We start from the raw sequence: 18,232 nt of genomic DNA, 5'->3' as shown, positions 1-18,232 counted from the left end.
AATAAGAGAGCAAAGGGCTATTCATATCTGCCACGAGGCAGAGGTCGAGGGAAGAGACAGCAACAGGCAGCTCCTTCCCAGGAACAGAAGCCCTCCCCGGCTTCTACAAAAGCCTCAGCATGACGCTGGGGCTTCTCAAGCGGACTCGGGGACGGTGGGGGGTCGCCTCAAAAATTACAGCGCGCAGTGGGCTCACTCGCAAGTAGATCCCTGGATCCTGCAGATAATATCTCAGGGGTACAGGTTGGAATTAGAGACAGATCCACCTCGCCGTTTCCTGAAGTCTGCTTTACCAACGTCCCCCTCCGAAAGGGAGACGGTTTTGGAAGCCATTCACAAGCTGTACTCTCAGCAGGTGATAGTCAAGGTACCTCTTCTACAACAAGGGAAGGGGTATTATTCCACTCTTTTTGTGGTACCGAAGCCGGATGGCTCGGTAAGGCCTATTCTAAATCTGAAGTCCTTGAACCTGTACATAAAGAAGTTCAAGTTCAAGATGGAGTCACTCAGAGCAGTGATAGCGAACCTGGAAGAGGGGGACTTTATGGTATCCTAGGACATCAAGGATGCGTATCTCCACGTTCCAATTTACCCCTCACACCAGGGGTACCTCAGGTTCGTTGTACAAAACTGTCACTATCAGTTTCAGACGCTGCCGTTCGGATTGTCCACGGCACCTCGGGTCTTTACAAAGGTAATGGCCGAGATGATGATTCTTCTTCGAAGAAAAGGCGTATTAATTATCCCATACTTGGACGATCTCCTAATAAGGGCAAGGTCCAGAGAACAGCTAGAGATGGGATTAGCACTGTCTCAAGAAGTGCTAAAACAGCACGGGTGGATTCTGAATATTCCAAAATCCCAGTTAATGCCGACAACTCGTCTGCTGTTCCTAGGGATGATTCTGGACACGGTTCAGAAAAAGGTTTTTCTCCCGGAGAAAAAAGCCAAGGAGTTATCCGAGCTTGTCAGGAACCTCCTAAAACCAGGAAAGGTGTCTGTACATCAATGCACAAGAGTCCTGGGAAAAATGGTGGCTTCTTACGAAGCAATTCCATTCGGCAGATTCCACGCAAGAATTTTCCAAAGGGATCTGTTGGACAAATGGTCAGGGTCGCATCTTCAGATGCACCTACGGATAACCCTGTCTCCAAGGACAAGGGTGTCTCTTCTGTGGTGGTTGCAGAGTCCTCATCTATTGGAGGGCCGCAGATTCGGCATACAGGATTGGATCCTGGTGACCACGGACGCCAGCCTGAGAGGCTGGGGAGCAGTCACACAAGGAAGAAACTTCCAGGGAGTATGGACGAGCCTGGAAACGTCTCTTCACATAAACATATTGGAACTAAGAGCAATATACAATGCTCTAAGCCAGGCAGAACCTCTGCTTCAAGGAAAACCGGTGTTGATCCAGTCGGACAACATCACGGCAGTCGCCCATGTGAACAGACAGGGCGGCACAAGAAGCAGGAGTGCAATGGCAGAAGCTGCAAGGATTCTTCGCTGGGCAGAGAATCATGTGATAGCACTGTCAGCAGTGTTCATCCCGGGAGTGGACAACTGGGAAGCAGACTTCCTCAGCAGACACGATCTTCACCCGGGAGAGTGGGGACTTCATCCAGAAGTCTTCCACATGCTGGTAACCCGTTGGGAAAGACCGATGGTGGACATGATGGCGTCTCGCCTCAACAAAAAACTGGACAGGTATTGCGCCAGGTCAAGAGATCCGCAGGCAATAGCTGTGGACGCGCTGGTAACGCCTTGGGTGTACCAGTCGGTGTATGTGTTTCCTCCTCTGCCTCTCATACCAAAAGTATTGAGAATTATACGGCAAAGAGGCGTGAGAACGATACTAGTGGTTCCGGATTGGCCAAGAAGGACTTGGTACCCGGAACTTCAAGAGATGTTCACGGAAGATCCGTGGCCTCTACCTCTAAGGAGGGACTTGCTTCAGCAGGGTCCCTGTCTGTTTCAAGACTTACCGCGGCTGCGTTTGACGGCATGGCGGTTGAACGCCGGATCCTAAAGGAAAAAGGCATGCCGGAAGAAGTCATTCCTACTTTGATTAAAGCGAGGAAGGAAGTAACCGTGCAACATTATCACCGAATTTGGCGAAAATATGTTGCGTGGTGCGAAGATCGGAGTGCTCCGACGGAGGAATTTCAACTGGGTCGATTCCTACATTTCCTGCAATCAGGATTGTCTATGGGTCTCAAATTGGGATCTATTAAGGTTCAAATTTCGGCCCTGTCGATTTTCTTTCAAAAAGAATTGGCTTCAGTCCCTGAAGTCCAGACCTTTGTTAAGGGAGTGCTGCATATACAGCCGCCTGTGGTGCCTCCAGTGGCACCGTGGGATCTCAATGTGGTTTTGGAATTTCTAAAATCTCATTGGTTTGAACCACTAAAAAAGGTGGATTTGAAATATCTCACATGGAAAGTGACCATGCTTCTAGCCCTGGCTTCGGCCAGGAGAGTGTCAGAACTGGCAGCTTTATCTTACAAAAGCCCATATCTGATTTTCCATTCGGACAGGGCAGAACTGCGGACTCGTCCGCATTTTCTCCCTAAGGTGGTGTCAGCATTTCATCTGAACCAGCCTATTGTAGTGCCTGCGGCTACAAGTGACTTGGAGGACTCCAAGTTACTGGACGTTGTCAGAGCATTAAAAATATATATTGCAAGGACAGCTGGAGTCAGAAAATCTGACTCGTTGTTTATATTGTATGCACCCAACAAGATGGGTGCTCCTGCGTCTAAGCAGACGATTGCTCGTTGGATCTGTAGCACAATACAACTTGCACATTCTGTGGCAGGCCTGCCACAGCCTAAATCTGTAAAGGCCCACTCCACAAGGAAGGTGGGCTCATCTTGGGCGGCTGCCCGAGGGGTCTCGGCATTACAACTCTGCCGAGCAGCTACGTGGTCAGGGGAGAACACGTTTGTAAAATTTTACAAATTTGATACTCTGGCTAGGGAGGACCTGGAGTTCTCTCATTCGGTGCTGCAGAGTCATCCGCACTCTCCCGCCCGTTTGGGAGCTTTGGTATAATCCCCATGGTCCTTTCAGGAACCCCAGCATCCACTAGGACGATAGAGAAAATAAGATTTTACTTACCGATAAATCTATTTCTCGGAGTCCGTAGTGGATGCTGGGCGCCCATCCCAAGTGCGGATTATCTGCAATAATTGTACATGGTTATTGTTAACTAATTCGGGTTATTGTTGAAGGAAGCCATCTTTCAGAGGCTCCGCTGTTATCATACTGTTAACTGGGTTTAGATCACAAGTTGTACGGTGTGATTGGTGTGGCTGGTATGAGTCTTACCCGGGATTCAAAATCCTCCCTTATTGTGTACGCTCGTCCGGGCACAGTACCTAACTGGAGTCTGGAGGAGGGTCATGGGGGGAGGAGCCAGTGCACACCACCTGATCTGGAAAAGCTTTACTTTTTGTGCCCTGTCTCCTGCGGAGCCGCTATTCCCCATGGTCCTTTCAGGAACCCCAGCATCCACTACGGACTCCGAGAAATAGATTTATCGGTAAGTAAAATCTTATTTTTACAAGTTCAATACTTTGGCCTCTGAGGACCTTCAATTTGGTCAGTCAGTTCTGCAGGAACCTCACCACTCTCCCACCTGGTTTGGGAGCTTTGGTACATCCCCATGGTACTAAATGGACCCCAGTATCCTCTAGGACGTAAGAGAAAATAGGATTTTAATTACCTACCAGTAAATCCTTTTCTCGTAGTCTGTAGAGGATACTGGGCGCCCGTCCAGTGCTTCATTCTTCCTGCACTGTTACTTGGTTATGTATTGTTGGTTCAGCCGTTGCTGTTCCTCTTTCAAGTTCGGTTAGCTTGGCTTTCCTCTTGTGTGTGCGGGTTCGGAATCGCACCACTATCCTTTTATCTATCCTTTTCTCAAAGTATGTCCGTCTCCACGAGTACAGTTTCCTAGACTGATTGTCTGGTAGGAGGGGCATAGAGGGAGTAGCCAGCCCACATTATCAAATTCTTAAAGTGCCCATGGCTCCTAGAGGACCCGTCTATACCCCATGGTACTAAATGGACCCCAGTATCCTCTGCAGATTAAGTAAAAAGGATTTACTGGTAGGTAATTAAAATCATTTTTTTTATTTCTGAAAATATGCTGTTCTGAACATTTCAGGGTTTGTGTTTTTGTTTGTGTTTTGGTTTTGTTTGTTTGTGTATATTTGCCCCCCCCCCCCCCCCCCCCCCCCCTTGGGGGTGGATGTAATGGAGCTTGAGATGGCCAGAGCTCAGATTCCGACCCAACGCAGTCTCCTTCTCCCCCCCTTCCCCCCCTACAAAGCAGCAGACATATGCAAGGCAAAACCAGGTTGGATTTGCCTTGTAAATGTTTGCTGCTTTGGGAATAAAAACCATGCGTTTAGCCGGAATTTTGGCACTCTGGCTGTCTTGCATTCCATTACATCCGGCCCTTGGCTATCCTTTGCCTCTCTTAATGATCTCCTGATATATTATATTATATTATATTATATATCTCTAATATTTTGTTCCTTTTTTTTTTTTTTTTTTTTTTTTTTCTTCTTTTCCAGTGTGTGCAATGGGTGGATGAAGCAAAGCTCAACCAAATGCGTCGCGAGGGGATCCGTTATGCACGCATCCAATTGTGTGATAATGACATCTATTTTATCCCTCGCAATGTCATCCACCAGTTTAAGACTGTGTCTGCAGTGTGCAGCTTGGCATGGCACATACGCCTGAAGCAGTACAGCCCCAACAAAGAGAGACAGCCCTTAGAAACAGACCACAGCTGCGATATTCCACCTCCAGGCATTGAAGCCACCAGTGTGAAAATGGAGCTGGCAGAGACTCCTGTTTCCATAACACAAGGACCTTTTGTAGCACCACACATTCCATCACAAAAGTTGGAAAACCAACCACCTTTGACACCAGAACACCTTACCACACATCAGTCAGATTTGTAGATAATATTCTGAGGCTTTTTTTGTTTTCAATTTTGTTTCTTAAACCTATTTTTAAAACTTTTGATGTGAAGTTATAGTTTTATAACAGACTGACCTGTAACTTAACAAAACCTTTTAGAACATTTTATCTGGGGTTCTTTCCGGTGACTCAGCTAATTGCAGTAGCAAAATGTAACTTGAGCAGCACTGCTGCCTGAAAAGGAATATGTAATCTGTGAAAATATCTTTCTACAAGAAACAGTTATTTTGGCAGATCATTGTGACAATGGCATCAGTCTAATACTATATGTAAGTTTAGGGTTAAATAAGAAGCACTTTTATGTAATGTTTGTAAATTTAGCGATTTGACTTTCTTAAACTGCGTATTCAATTTCTTCTTACCCTAGCAAGACTAAAAACAGCATTTCTTGTAGAAAGATGGACTGAAGCAGCACTTCTGTTATACTTAATTGTGTGTGGCTGTTTTTTATTTTTTATTTATTTAAATGGCACAACTCCTTTTACGTACCATGAATGACTGATCTAACTTTATACGGTCAAGTACTACATCTTGACAGTTGTTTTGTGTGTTTTGTTTATTTTATATGTAAATTCTTTCATTTGGTACTAGAATTCAGATACTTCCGTGTATCCATGCTGTTTTTTTTTTTTTTTTTTTAAGAGAGTACATAGTAGCATAAATCTGTATTCTATTTTTATTTTATATATTTTTTTATTTTTTTGCTTTTTGTTTTTATATGCAGATTTTTGTTTTTCCTGTGCTTGCAGTTTTTATGAGCGTCACTTTGATCAAGGACACACTAGCAGATTCCAGCACTTCTATTTATGTATGTAAAGAAAATGACATTCAAATAAGGGGATTTTTTTTTTCTTTCATAAAACGAGATCTGTGTTTAGTGGTGTATTGTCATCCTGTTAAACAATTGATGTTCCTATGTCAACAAAGTCATTACTTAATGTCTTCTACATGGATGTAAATTTTAGTTTATTTAATTGTTCTTGGCAAAAAGATGACTAGTCAAGATACAGTGGTATTTGGACCTGTTTTTAATGGTATGTGTCTTAAATCCAGTGGTTTTCCAAGAAAGATCATCATGAGCAAATTGTGTATTAATCCTGGTGTAGAATGGCTAGAACAGTAAACAGATACAGATATTCTAGTGGCCAAGGTGAAATGACATTCATTTGTTTTAAGTTTCCATGTGTAAAAGTCACAGTATCTTAATCAATGCTATGTTTTATAAGCATTGTTTGCTATAGGATGCAATCCTCAGGTAACTTCTGTCACACCACTGATTTGTGTGGCTTTCCTTTTTGTTTATCTTGATTTACATTTCTCCACAAACTTTTTTTTGAAAAAGGAAGAAAAAATATATCCTAGTTTTTTTTTTTTTTTTTTTTTTGACCATCTTGCTATTTGTTAAATACAAACTTGGGCCTACAGAATGTTGGCATGCCTACTATTCACAGCAAGCCACATTCAGTGGATATTGGCTTACAACGTGTAGTACACGCCTCTTCCACACAGCAGGAGCCAGGGAGAACAGTGGTCCCAGCACATACTCAATGTTTTGAGTGGCTTGTCAAAAAACGAATGCTATTATTTTACCATTAAGTATTGTCCATAAAGCATTTTTGCTTTTAATTTTTTTGAAAAAAAGCTTTTAAAGAAGAACTATTATATTGTACAGCCTGGCTCTGCAGATGTTGTTGACTTATACCACCCAAAGTCTTCTAAATGCTAATAGCTGACTTGAACCTGTGCACATTGTAGTTTCCTTGCAAGTGAAGAGCAGAAGTGACAAATGCTTGGTATTATCGGCAATTTGTTGCGCAGGAATTTCTATACAAATGCTGACATTGTGCATCCCTATTATGCCCCTTACACCCTGCTGTTAAGTCCATTATAGCCTTTGATATATAAGTATCAAGTCAGTGGCCCACTATCCTGTCTGTTGAATTGTAACTAGCTGTATAGGAATTTCTAATTGTCAAATTTCTACTACAACAATAATTTACCTTCTCAAGTCTAAGCACTTTGGTAATGTGTTGCAACACACTACCAATTCAGGTGTTGCAATACAATGCAGTTCAAGCGAGCCACTTTCTGTTGTATACATTTTTAGTTTTTTGTGGCATTAGTAGATATATTGATATGATTGTACACAAGATAAAGCCAAATAGATTTTAAGCATATGGCTCTTTAAAATCTTTTATTTTCATTTTAACATTAAATTATTGAAAATAATTTTGTTGATATTCATTTGAGTTTTAAATTGTAGGTACCAAATGCAATGCTTTAAACAAGGTCCAGGATGAAAGTTTATATAGTCTAAATTAGGGATGGGGCATTGAATGCATGGGTTGGGGCTGGGTAACCGGCTGTGGGGGTCCCGGCGGTCAGCATACCGACCCTGTGATTTTTGGCTTCAGAATGCTGGCGAGGGGGGTGGGGTTTGTGGTGCAAGTGCAACAAAGCCCCTTGCGGGCTCACGGCACTCACCACAGGTTCTATTCCCAGTCTAGTGGGAATAGTCCCTGTTAGTCGGCATGCTGATTGTAGGGCTTTCGATCGCTCGGGCTCCCGGTGTCGGCATGGTGACCGCCGGGATGCCGAGCGCCGGTTACATGACTGGATCCCGAAGGAACAACAATGTTACTGATGTTTAAACATTGGGCACAGAATATTGAAAATGGTCTAGGTATTTGGTAAACAAAATTTGTTTACCTTCAAAGTTTCTTCTGTAGACAGGGGCACAGAAAAAACTTTCAATTATTACCACATTGGAACTCCTAAGGTGCATATTTCATTCCTTGTATTTATTTTACAAAAATGTTACTAAAAACCTTTCCTTCACTTGGTGAACTGTGATAATGTTCCACTGCAGCAGACAACGCACTGTATTTCTGTATTAAATCAATAAGCAAAATAATTATTGCACCCAAACACAAACCATACCTAATTAACCTATCTCAACAGTTATAAGCTTTATATATACCAGGCTTCTACAAACTGCTAATGTCAACATTCAACTTGGCCTTGTAAACAGAATCTAGTCTGCAGTGTGATCACTTTTGCTCCATTATTAGGGGGTAGATCAGGAGGTTGCTTCATTGCATGCTGCCATGCAGGAAATTTCAACAGAGTGGACCTCTCGTCCTGCAGCAAATTTGTTAGCAGTTGGGCAAAACCATGGGGGTAATTCCAAGTTGATCGCAGCAGGATTTATTGTTAGCAATTGGGCAAAACCATGTGCACTGCAGGGGAGGCAGATATAACACGTGCTGAGAGAGTTAGATTTGGGTGGGGTGTGTTCAATCTGCAATCTAATTTACAGTGTAAAAATAAAGCAGCCAGTATTTACCCTGCACAGAAATAAAATAACCCACCCAAATCTAACTCTTTCTGCACATGTTATATCTGCCTCCCCTGCAGTGCACATGGTTTTGCCCAATTGCTATCAAAAATCCTGCTGCGATCAACTTGGAATTACCCCCCATGTGCACTGCAGGTGTGGCAGATATAACATTTGCAGAGAGAGTTAGATTTGGGTGAGTTATAGTGATTCTGTGCAGGGTAAATACTGGTTGCTTTATTTTTACACTGCAGTTTAGATTTCAGTATGAATACACCCCACCCAAATCTAACTCTCTCTGCACATGCTATTTCTCTGGCTGGGTCCACAGGATAACATTGGGATATTGTCGAGCGACAGCGAAAATGGCACCAACACGGTCACAAGCTTTCTGGCCTCCCAGGATGCATTGGTGCCTTCACCATATAGTCCCGCCCCCTGACTCAGTCAGATCAGTGCTTTGCTTGGTGCGGCAGGAAGCCGCATGGTCATAGGGCTGCTGTGAGAGCAGCCTCAAGCTTTTATTATTTTATTTTTATAGACTTACTATATTTTTTTTTTTTTGAGCGACTTATCTTAACAGCGTCTTAAGCGCATTCTAGAAAGAGTCGCTCCAACAACTCCCCACCGGGTCGCAACAATGCTTACCTTCGAGTATCAGTGCTGTCTCGACGGGCGTCTGTGTCGGATGTTCTAGCAGGTCCAGCAGACGTAACCAGGCTGTGGCCGGAGCATGGGGAGACGGTGAGTCTATGGACTTCCTCTTACTAGAGGGGTCAGGACACAGCTACACTGATTTTGGTGGAGACTACAAACAGTGTGTTGATGCGCCGAACATCTGGAGTGCGACAGCGCTACGCACCGGGGATCATAGGTGCCAGGACTAAGTAGAGGCCGCGATCCTGGGAGTTTAAGTCAACAGGGGGATTCGGACGCTCTCCTGGCCGTCCCTCAGAGTTCATGGCCAGTTCCCGCGTGTTTCTCCTTTCATGAACTAAATGACCTCACTTCCGGCTCAGACGCTACCACGAGGGTACTCTGTCGCAGCTTAGGCGCTGCGGTTGTGTACACTGGAGATAAACCCGCCCAGACCGAGTCGCAGGCCTTAGCGTCTGCATACACGTGGAAGTCGCTCAGCGTCTGTGTCCGTTATCCGTTATCAAGAGTGGCAGTGTACACCAGTAGCGTCTGAATCCACTCAGCGTCTTATGAGTGTATTTGCTTGGATATAGAGGTGTGGTGAGTCTCCCTGTATCCCGCTCTACGGAAGCAGGGTATACAGTACTAAAAATTCTCTCTACTTCTTAGTATGCATTGTTAATTTTTAGTACCTATTATATATGAGACCTGTCACTGTGTTTTTCTGCATGCTATGTTGAAAAAAAGAACCAGTTTAAAACAGAAGTACAATTTTCCTACTTATGTATAAGTTGTTATGGAGGTTGTATTCTCATATGGCAATGTCTAATGCTTTAACATGTGATTGACTGCTAGTATGTGTGCTGACTTTCCTGTGTAATGTCAGTCTTGTTCTGACCCTCAAAGCAGGTGCACTCTGGTCAGATTGATCTCACCTCTATATACTGACATGTAGGGTGATTTTCAGTCACAAATTGTGCAGTCAATAACAGGTTAATACCATGTCTGTGAGCGGCAAAAGTGATGAGAATTTATCAAGCACTCCTACAGCCCTAACATGCTTATCTTCTAAGTCAGGGGTAATTGATATGAATCAATTGGTCACTTATGAGGGTTTGTGTGCAAACTGTTTAGCTTTTCAGCGAAGTACAAAACAGGAGTTGGTTCAACCACCAACAGAGCCACCATGGAATATGTTCGCAAAGACTCTGTCTTCAATAGCGGACAGGTTAACTCCAGTAACACCACCTCAAGGGTTAGGTTACACTATGAACCCATACATGCAGCTCCTTTCCTATGGTTTGGTTCCAGTAGCCTCTACAAGCAACCAAGGGACAGGTAAGACTAAGACAGATACGTCTGTGTGGCAGACTACACAAGATGATACATCGGATGATGATACAATAGATTCAACTCCGTATGATGATCAGTCGCAGAGCTTTAGTGCAGAAGATGTAGCTGAACTTATTAATGCTGTGAAGGCTGTTCTCTTATTGGAAGAGCCAGCCAAGACAGTGTTAAAAGCTAAAGCACCTGTATTTAAATGAACAAAATCAGTGAAAGCTGAATTCCCAGCGTCAGATGAGCTGACGGAAATGATGGATGAGTCTTGGGCAGCGCCCAGTAAAAAGTATAAGATTCCTAAGAGATGGGATTCTTATTATCCATTTCCTGCTGTGGATTGTTCGAAAAGAGAAGTTCCTCCAAAAGTAGATGCACATGTTCTGCGACTCGTGCATAAATCTGCTTTACCACTGTCATCTACCTCATTGAATGATGTCACAGACAAGGGTAGAGAGCCTTTTGAAAAATATTTTTTCTCTAGTAGGAGCAGTGGTAAGACCTGCTATGGCTTCGGCCTGGGTAGCAAAGGCAATGGGCGAATGGATAGAGGAACTAGAGAATGACATCCCTTCTACTAGGGAGCAAGAGGATCGTGTTTGCCGTTTAAGAAAATCTACCCAGTATTTAGAAGAAGCAGCATTTGATGTAGGTACAGTTGCTTCTAAAGCTTCAGCCTTGACAGTCAGAGGGTGAATCGAAAAAGGTCAGATTTCCGGCGGCTTATAACCCTAAATCCAAGGGTTTAAAATTTTGCTCATTTCGTTGGCAAAGCGAAAGCTAAAGAGGAGCCAAAGCAACCCCAGTTTAAATCCAGGGGTAGGAAGCAGTGGGCTAGCAAAAAGCCAGCTTCCAAACCTGAACAGAAACAGTCAGCCTGAAGAGACTGGGAGGATTCCAGGGTTGGGGGCCGACTCCTTTTTGCACACATATGGCAATAGTCAACAGCAGATGCTTGGGTGCAGAAGGTAGTAGCTCAGGGGTATGGGTTCCCATTCAGGAGGCAGCCTAATCAAAGATTTTTTTGCACCAGCCCGTCTCGTATAGAGTCGAAGGCCAATGCCCTGCAAGAAGCAGTCCAAAAATTACTGCAGTCAGGTGTGATTGTCCCAATACCTCCATCACAAAGGGGACAGGGGTTTTACTCCAATTTATTTCTAATCCAGAAGCCAAATGGGTCATATCGACCAATTCTAAATCTGAAAATGTTGAACAAATACATATGGATCCCGAAGTTCCACATGGAGACGTTACGTTCTATAATGTTGGCTATGGAACCGGGAGATTACATGGTATCTCTGGATGTACGGGATGCTTACCTGCATGTGCCTATAGCACTGTCGCATCAGTGTTACCTCAGGTTTGCCATCCTCCAGGAACATTTCTAGTTCCAAGCTCTGCCTTTCGGGCTAGCTACAGCCCCCAGGGTGTTTACCAAGATCATGGTGGTTATGGCAGCTTGTCTGCGCAAACGGGATAAGAATATTCCCATCTCTAGATGACCTGTTAATCTTAGCACAGTCGCAAGATTTACTGTTGAGCCATCTTCAACAGACGATAGTTTGTTTACAGAGACACGGGTGGCTCATAAATTGGGAAAAGTAGTCTCTGAATCCATGACAGCGGATGGTTCATTTGGGAGCCATATTGGATTCAGACCTACAGAAAGTTCTCTTACCAGAGAAAAAGATAGTCAAGGTCCAGGTCATGGCTCAGGAAGTGTTGCAAGCCCAGACAATGTCAGTCCATGCAGCAATGCGACTGTTGGGTCTGATGGTATCAACCTTCGACATGGTGCAATATGCGCAATTCCACTCCAGACCATTGCAGCACCTTATTCTGAGCAAATGGAATGGAAATCTTCAGACGATAAAGAAGCAGATGATAAAGATTCCAGTAAATGTAAAAAGGTCTCTAGCGTGGTGGCTACAGACAGACCATTTAAACAAGGGGAGACCCTTTTGGATAAAAGAGTGGCAAGTCCTGACAACAGATGCCAGCCTGCTGGGCTGGGGGCGGTACTCGGAAGCCTATGGTTCCAAGGAAAGTGGACCGCAAGGGAAAGTCGCCTGCCAATAAATCTGTTAGAAATAAGGGCCATTTACTTGGCTCTGGTTCAGGCAAAGGACAATCTACAAGGAAGACCAGTCCAGATCTGCTCAGACAATGCGACAGCAGTAGCATACCTCAATCATCAAGGAGGAACTCACAGCAAGAGACTGATGGAGGAAGTAACTCCCATTCTAAAATGGGCAGAACTCCATCTCCCAGCATTGTCAGCAGTATTTGTCTCGGGTGTACTAAACTGGGAAGCGGATTTTCTCAGTCGACACACCATTGAAACCGAATGGGCACTACACCCAGAAGTGTTTCAGACACTGGTGAACAGGTGGGGTCTACCAGAGATAGACCTTATAGCGTCTCGTCTGAACAACAACGTTCCAAGGTATGGATCGAGAACAAGCGACCCAGGAGCGGTCCTTGTAGACGCACTGTCAGTAGAATGAAGGTTTCAGCTGGCGTATCTGTTCCCGACAATATCTATGTTACCCAGAGTAGTGAGAAAGATAAAACAGGCAAAAGGAGCAATCATTCTAATAGCTCCAGCTTGGCCAAGTAGGCATTGGTACACAGATCTGTTGAGGATGTCCAGGGAAGTACCGATAATGGTCCCTCAACGTCCAGATCTGCTAATGCAGGGTCCTTGTTGTCACAGTCATCTGGATCGCCTGTCTTTGACGGTGTGGCTGTTGAAACCTCTATCTTAGAGGCGAAAGGATTTTCGAAACAAGTAATCCAAACTATGCTTAGGGCAAGAAAGCCTTCGGCCCGTGTGTATCATAGAATATGGCAAGCCTATATTCATTGGTGTACTGGAAAAAATTTCAAGCCGAGATCTTTTAAAGTAGCTAGGATTTTGGATTTCCTTCAGGCAGGATTGGATAAAGACACTTGATGAAGACACTGCTTGTGTCGAAATGCGTCGGCAGGAGGACTTGTCTGTTGTGAGGGAGACGGTTGGGACATCACCTGTGGAGCTGAACGGCTGGTTCCGGGGACGCCCGAGTGTGACCATCTTTAAAAACTTGCTGGTATTGTCTACTTTGTAGACCACTTCATATGGTGAGAGACCACCCTTATCCCTGTCTTGTATATGTTCAGTACAGGGAATAAAAAATATTGCACCATTGGAGGTTTTCTATCTTTCTTTTTTGGGTAACACTTGTGGAGTGGAAGACCAGAGTCATTCAGAACTCATACTGGTGGAACTTCCGCTCCCCCCAAAAAGCGCGATTGTCTACTCTTAAAAAAGTAGACTCATTTATAGGTACTAGGCTTACTAAAAGATTTTCACCTGACTTAGTCTTGTATATGTATGATGCACTATGAATGTTTATTTTATGTTTTCTTTGAGCGCCTCTGGATTCTAATGGCATTCTTTTGACCACAACGATTTCTGGAGTGTGGGGTGACACTTCTTTGTACATTTCCTGAAATCAGAGGCAGCCATCATTGGCGCACGGTATCCTATCATTATTGTTTGTTTTTAGGATTGGATAAAGGGTTGAAAGTTGCTTCCTTGAGGGTTCAAGTTTCAGCATTCACTGTATGGTTTCAGCAGAAGATTGCTGATTTACAGGATGTACGTACATTTTTTTTCAAGGAGTAGTACATATTCAACCTCCATTTGTTCCTCCTGCAGCTCCCTGGGATTTGAATTTAGTTCTTAAATTTCTCCAGGGTCCTCTGTTTGAACCACTTGAGAGAGCAGATCTTAAGTGGTTAACGGTTAAAGTTCTTTTTTTACTGGCAATGGTGTCAGCCAGAAGAGTGTCCGATTTAGGAGCATTATCATGTAAGTCTCCTTTCCTAAGTTTTTTTCCAGACAGAGCAGTTCTCAGAACGAGATCTAGCTATCTTCCAAAGGTGGTATCAAAGTTTCACCTGAATGAAGAGATTGTAGTCCCAGCTTTTCAGGTATCGGGACTTTCTGTGGGGGAAGCGTTGCTGGACGTGGTCCGGGCTTTAAGAATCTACATAGATCGTACTAGTGCCATCAGGAAAACAGATTCTCTCTTCATCCTCTACGGATTCCATAGAAGAGAATGGCCTGCTAGTAAACAGACGCTGGCGAGATGGCTCTGAATGGTAATATCAGAAGCTTATTCTCATGCAGATCTCCCTATTCCGGCTAATGTCTCTGCACACTCTACACGCAAGGTAGGTCCTTCTTGGGCAGCACAACAGGGTGCTTCAGCAGAACAGATATGTAGGGTAGCCACATGGTCTTCCATAAACACATTCTTTAGAAATTATGCCTTGGATACTTTTGCCTCTCATGACGCAGCCTTTGGGCGAAAGGTCCTCCTGTGCAATCAGGAGCGTCCCCACCACTAAAATGGCTTTGGGAATCCCAATGTTATCCTGTGGACCCAGCCAGAGAAATATACGTTATGGTAAGAACCGTTGATAACGTTATTTCTCTTATGTCCACAGGGATCCCACCCTGACGCATCTGATTTGAGGATCTAGACAATCGCTAAAACCTCTTCCTTCTTGTATGGAAGGGTGTGCATGTGTGTTCTTATCGCCTAAACAGGTCTCTATCTGATGTTCCTACCTAAAATCACTGTGGAAAGAACTGATCTGACTGAGTCAGGGGGCGGGACTATATGGTGAAGGCCCCAATGCATCCTGGGAGGCCAGAAAGCTTGTGACCGTGTTGGTGCCATTTTTGCTGTCGCTCGACAATATCCCAATGTTATCCTGTGGACATAAGAGAAATCCCGTTATCAACGGTAAGTTCTTACCATAACGTATATTTCTCTTACGTCCTAGAGGATGCTGGGGACTCCAAAAGGACCATGGGGTATAGACGGGATCCGCAGGAGACATAGGCACACTATAAGACTTTGAATGGGTGTGAACTGGCTCCTCCCTCTATGCACCTCCTCCAGACCTCAGTTAGATTCTGGGCCCAGAGAGACTGGCCACACACTAGGGGAGCTCTCCTGAGTTTCTCTGAAAAGACTTTCTGTTAGGTTTTTTATTTTCAGGCAGACCTGCTGATTACAGGCTCCCTGCGTCGTGGGAGTGAGGGGAGAGAAGTCAGACCTACTTCTTCTGAGTTAAAGGCTCTGCTTCTTAGGCTACTGGACACCATTAGCTCCAGAGGGTTCGATCACTTGGTGCGTCTAGCTGCTTGTTCCCGGAGCCGTGCCGTCAACCCCCTCACAGAAGCCAGAAGAAAGAAGCCGGGTGAGTATATAGAAGAAAAGACTTCAGTGACGGCAGAAGACTTCAGTAACTAGGTAGAGCGGAGCGGTCGCGCTGCGCGCCATGCTCCCACACACACTTCCAACGGCACTTACAAGGGTGCAGGGGGGACGCCCTGGGCAGCATGTTACTGAGGCAATATAACTGGCAAAGAGACATATTATAAGTGCCTAGGCACTAAATATAAGCCCCCGCCAGTATAAATATTTGAAATTGAGCGGGACTACAGCGCGCCGAGGTGGGGGCGTGGCTTAGCCCTCACAGCTTACCAGCGCCATTTTCTCTCTTCACAGACTTGCAGAGACGCTGCCCCGGATCTCCACTCTCCTGATCAAGTACAGGGAGCAAAACGGGGGGGGGGACAGAAATTTGGTGCTATATAGCAGCGCAATCAGTATTATATTATAATCCAGTATTTATACAGTATAATTCAGTATTATATGGGCGCTGGGGTGTGAGCTGGTATACTCCCTCTGTGTTTCTCTAACAGGCTTCCCTGTGGGTTTGTCCCCTATAGCCAGTGTGAGTAGGTGTGTGTCGGTATGGTGTGTCGACATGTCTGAGGCTGGGTGCTCCTCCCTGGAGGAAGTTGCTGGGGGCGCAGAGAAGGATTTGGGAGTGACTCTGTCGGCACTGCCGACTGCTGATTGGGTGAATGTTAAGTACATTGAATGCAAATATGGCGTTATTGTCTGATAGGCTGGATAAATCTGATTCTCAGACACGAACGTGGAGAAAATCCATGGAGGACGCCTTGTCCCAGGTACAGGTCCCCTCAGGGTCACAAAAGCGTTAATTTACCCAAATAGCTGATATGGATACCGACACGGACTCTGACTCCAGTGTCGACTATAGTAAGGCCAGTTTACATCCAAAATTGGTTGAGTATTCAATACATGATTGTGGCTATTAAAGATGTTTTACATATTTCTGGAGTGCCTGCTGTTCCTGATACAAGGGTTTGTTTGTTTGTTTAAGGGAAAGAATTCTGAGGTGACGTTTCCCACCTCTCCTGAATTGAACGCTCTTTGTGAAAAAGCATGGGAATCACCTGATAAAAGGTGGCAGGTTCCCAAGAGAATTTTTGTGGCATATCCTTTCCCCTCTAACGACAGTGAAAAGTGGGAGTCCTCTCCCTATGTGGACAAAGCTCTGTCATGGCTGTCCAAGAAGGTGGCGCTTCCGTCTCCCGACACTGCTGCCCTCAAGGATCCTGCGGATCGTAAGCAGGAAACGACATTAAAATCCATTTATGTCACTACGGGTGCACTCCTCAGACCGGCCGTGGCGTCGGCATGAGTGAGTAGTGCTATTGCTAAGTGGGCTGATAATTTGGCATCTGACATGGATACCATGGATAGGGATAACATTATGTTGACTCTCGGTTATATCGGGGACGCTGCAGCTTACCTAAAGGATGCGGCGAGAGATATTGGCCTCTTGGGATCAAGGGCCAATGCCATGGCAGTTTCGGCCAGGAGAGCGCTGTGGATTCATCAATGGAATGCTGATGCCGACTCCAAGAAAGCTATGGAGGCTCTCCCATATAAAGATAGTGTCTTGTTTGGTGACGGCCTCGCTGACCTGGTGTCTACCGCTACAGCGGGTAAGTCATCTTTTCTTCCTTATATTCCAGCGCAACAGAAAAAGGCACCCCATTATCAGATGCAGTCCTTTCGGCCTAATAAATACAAAGAAGGAAGAGGCTTGTCCTTCCTTGCTTCAAAAGGTAGAGGAAGGGGAAAATGCTCGCCTGCTGTGTCAGGCTCCCAGGACCAAAAGTCCTCCCTGGCCTCTGCCAAGTCCACTGCATGACGCTGGGGCTTCCCTACGGGAGTCCGTGACGGTGGGGGCGCGTCTCAGACTCTTCAGTCAGGTCTGGCTTCACTCGGGCCTAGATCCTTGGGTATTAGACAGTGTCCCAAGGGTACAAACTGGAGTTTCAGGAAGTGCCCCCCCCCCCCCACCGATTTTTAAAATCAGCCTTGCCAGTTTCTGTCCTAGAAAGGGAAGTAGTGAGTGCTGCGATACAAAAGCTGTGTCAACAGAGTGTCATTGTCCCGGTACCCCCGTCCCAACGGGGAGAAGGTTTTTATTCAAGCCTCTTTGTCGTACCAAAGCCGGACGGCTCGGTCAGACCGATCCTGAACCTAATATCCCTCAATCTGTATTTGAAAACTTTCAAGTTCAAGATGGAATCTCTTCGAGCAGTGATATCCAGTCTGGAAGGGGGGATTTTATGGCGTCAGTCGACATAAAAGATGCCTACTTACACGTCCCGATATATCCTCCACATCAAGCTTTCCTGAGGTTTGCGGTGCAGGATTGTCATTACCAATTTCAGACGTTGCCATTTGGGCTTTCCACGGCCCCGAGGGTCTTCACCAAAGTGATGGCGGAAATGATGGTACTCCTACGCAAGCAAGGTGTCACAAATATCCCATATTTGGACAATCTCCTCATAAAGGCGAGATCGAAGGAGCAGTTGCTAAGAAATGTGGAACTCTCCCTGACGGTTCTGCAACATCATGGTTGGATTCTAAATTTGCCAAAGTCTCCGTTGATTCCGACAACTCGGCTGCCTTTCTTGGGCATGATCCTGGACACGGAACTGCAAAGAGTGTTTCTTCCAGCGGAAAAAGCTCT

The 18,232-nt window shown here is 45.1% G+C and overlaps 1 protein-coding gene across 1 annotated transcript in view; it reads left to right on the top strand.

The window, feature by feature from the left end:
- RSBN1 (round spermatid basic protein 1) overlaps positions 1-7,169 on the top strand; it is a 101,056-nt gene extending 93,887 nt beyond the window's left edge. The window contains exon 7 of the mRNA XM_063955408.1: positions 4,581-7,169. Within this exon, the coding sequence (XP_063811478.1) occupies positions 4,581-4,973 (393 nt within the window). The 3' untranslated portion in view covers positions 4,974-7,169. The remainder of the gene's footprint in view (positions 1-4,580) is intronic.
- Positions 7,170-18,232: the final 11,063 nt, after the last annotated feature.

Source organism: Pseudophryne corroboree, chromosome 2 (assembly GCF_028390025.1).
Source record: "Pseudophryne corroboree isolate aPseCor3 chromosome 2, aPseCor3.hap2, whole genome shotgun sequence".
In the NCBI taxonomy this organism is placed as follows: domain Eukaryota; kingdom Metazoa; phylum Chordata; class Amphibia; order Anura; family Myobatrachidae; genus Pseudophryne; species Pseudophryne corroboree.
This window is presented reverse-complemented; position numbering and strand designations above follow the sequence as displayed.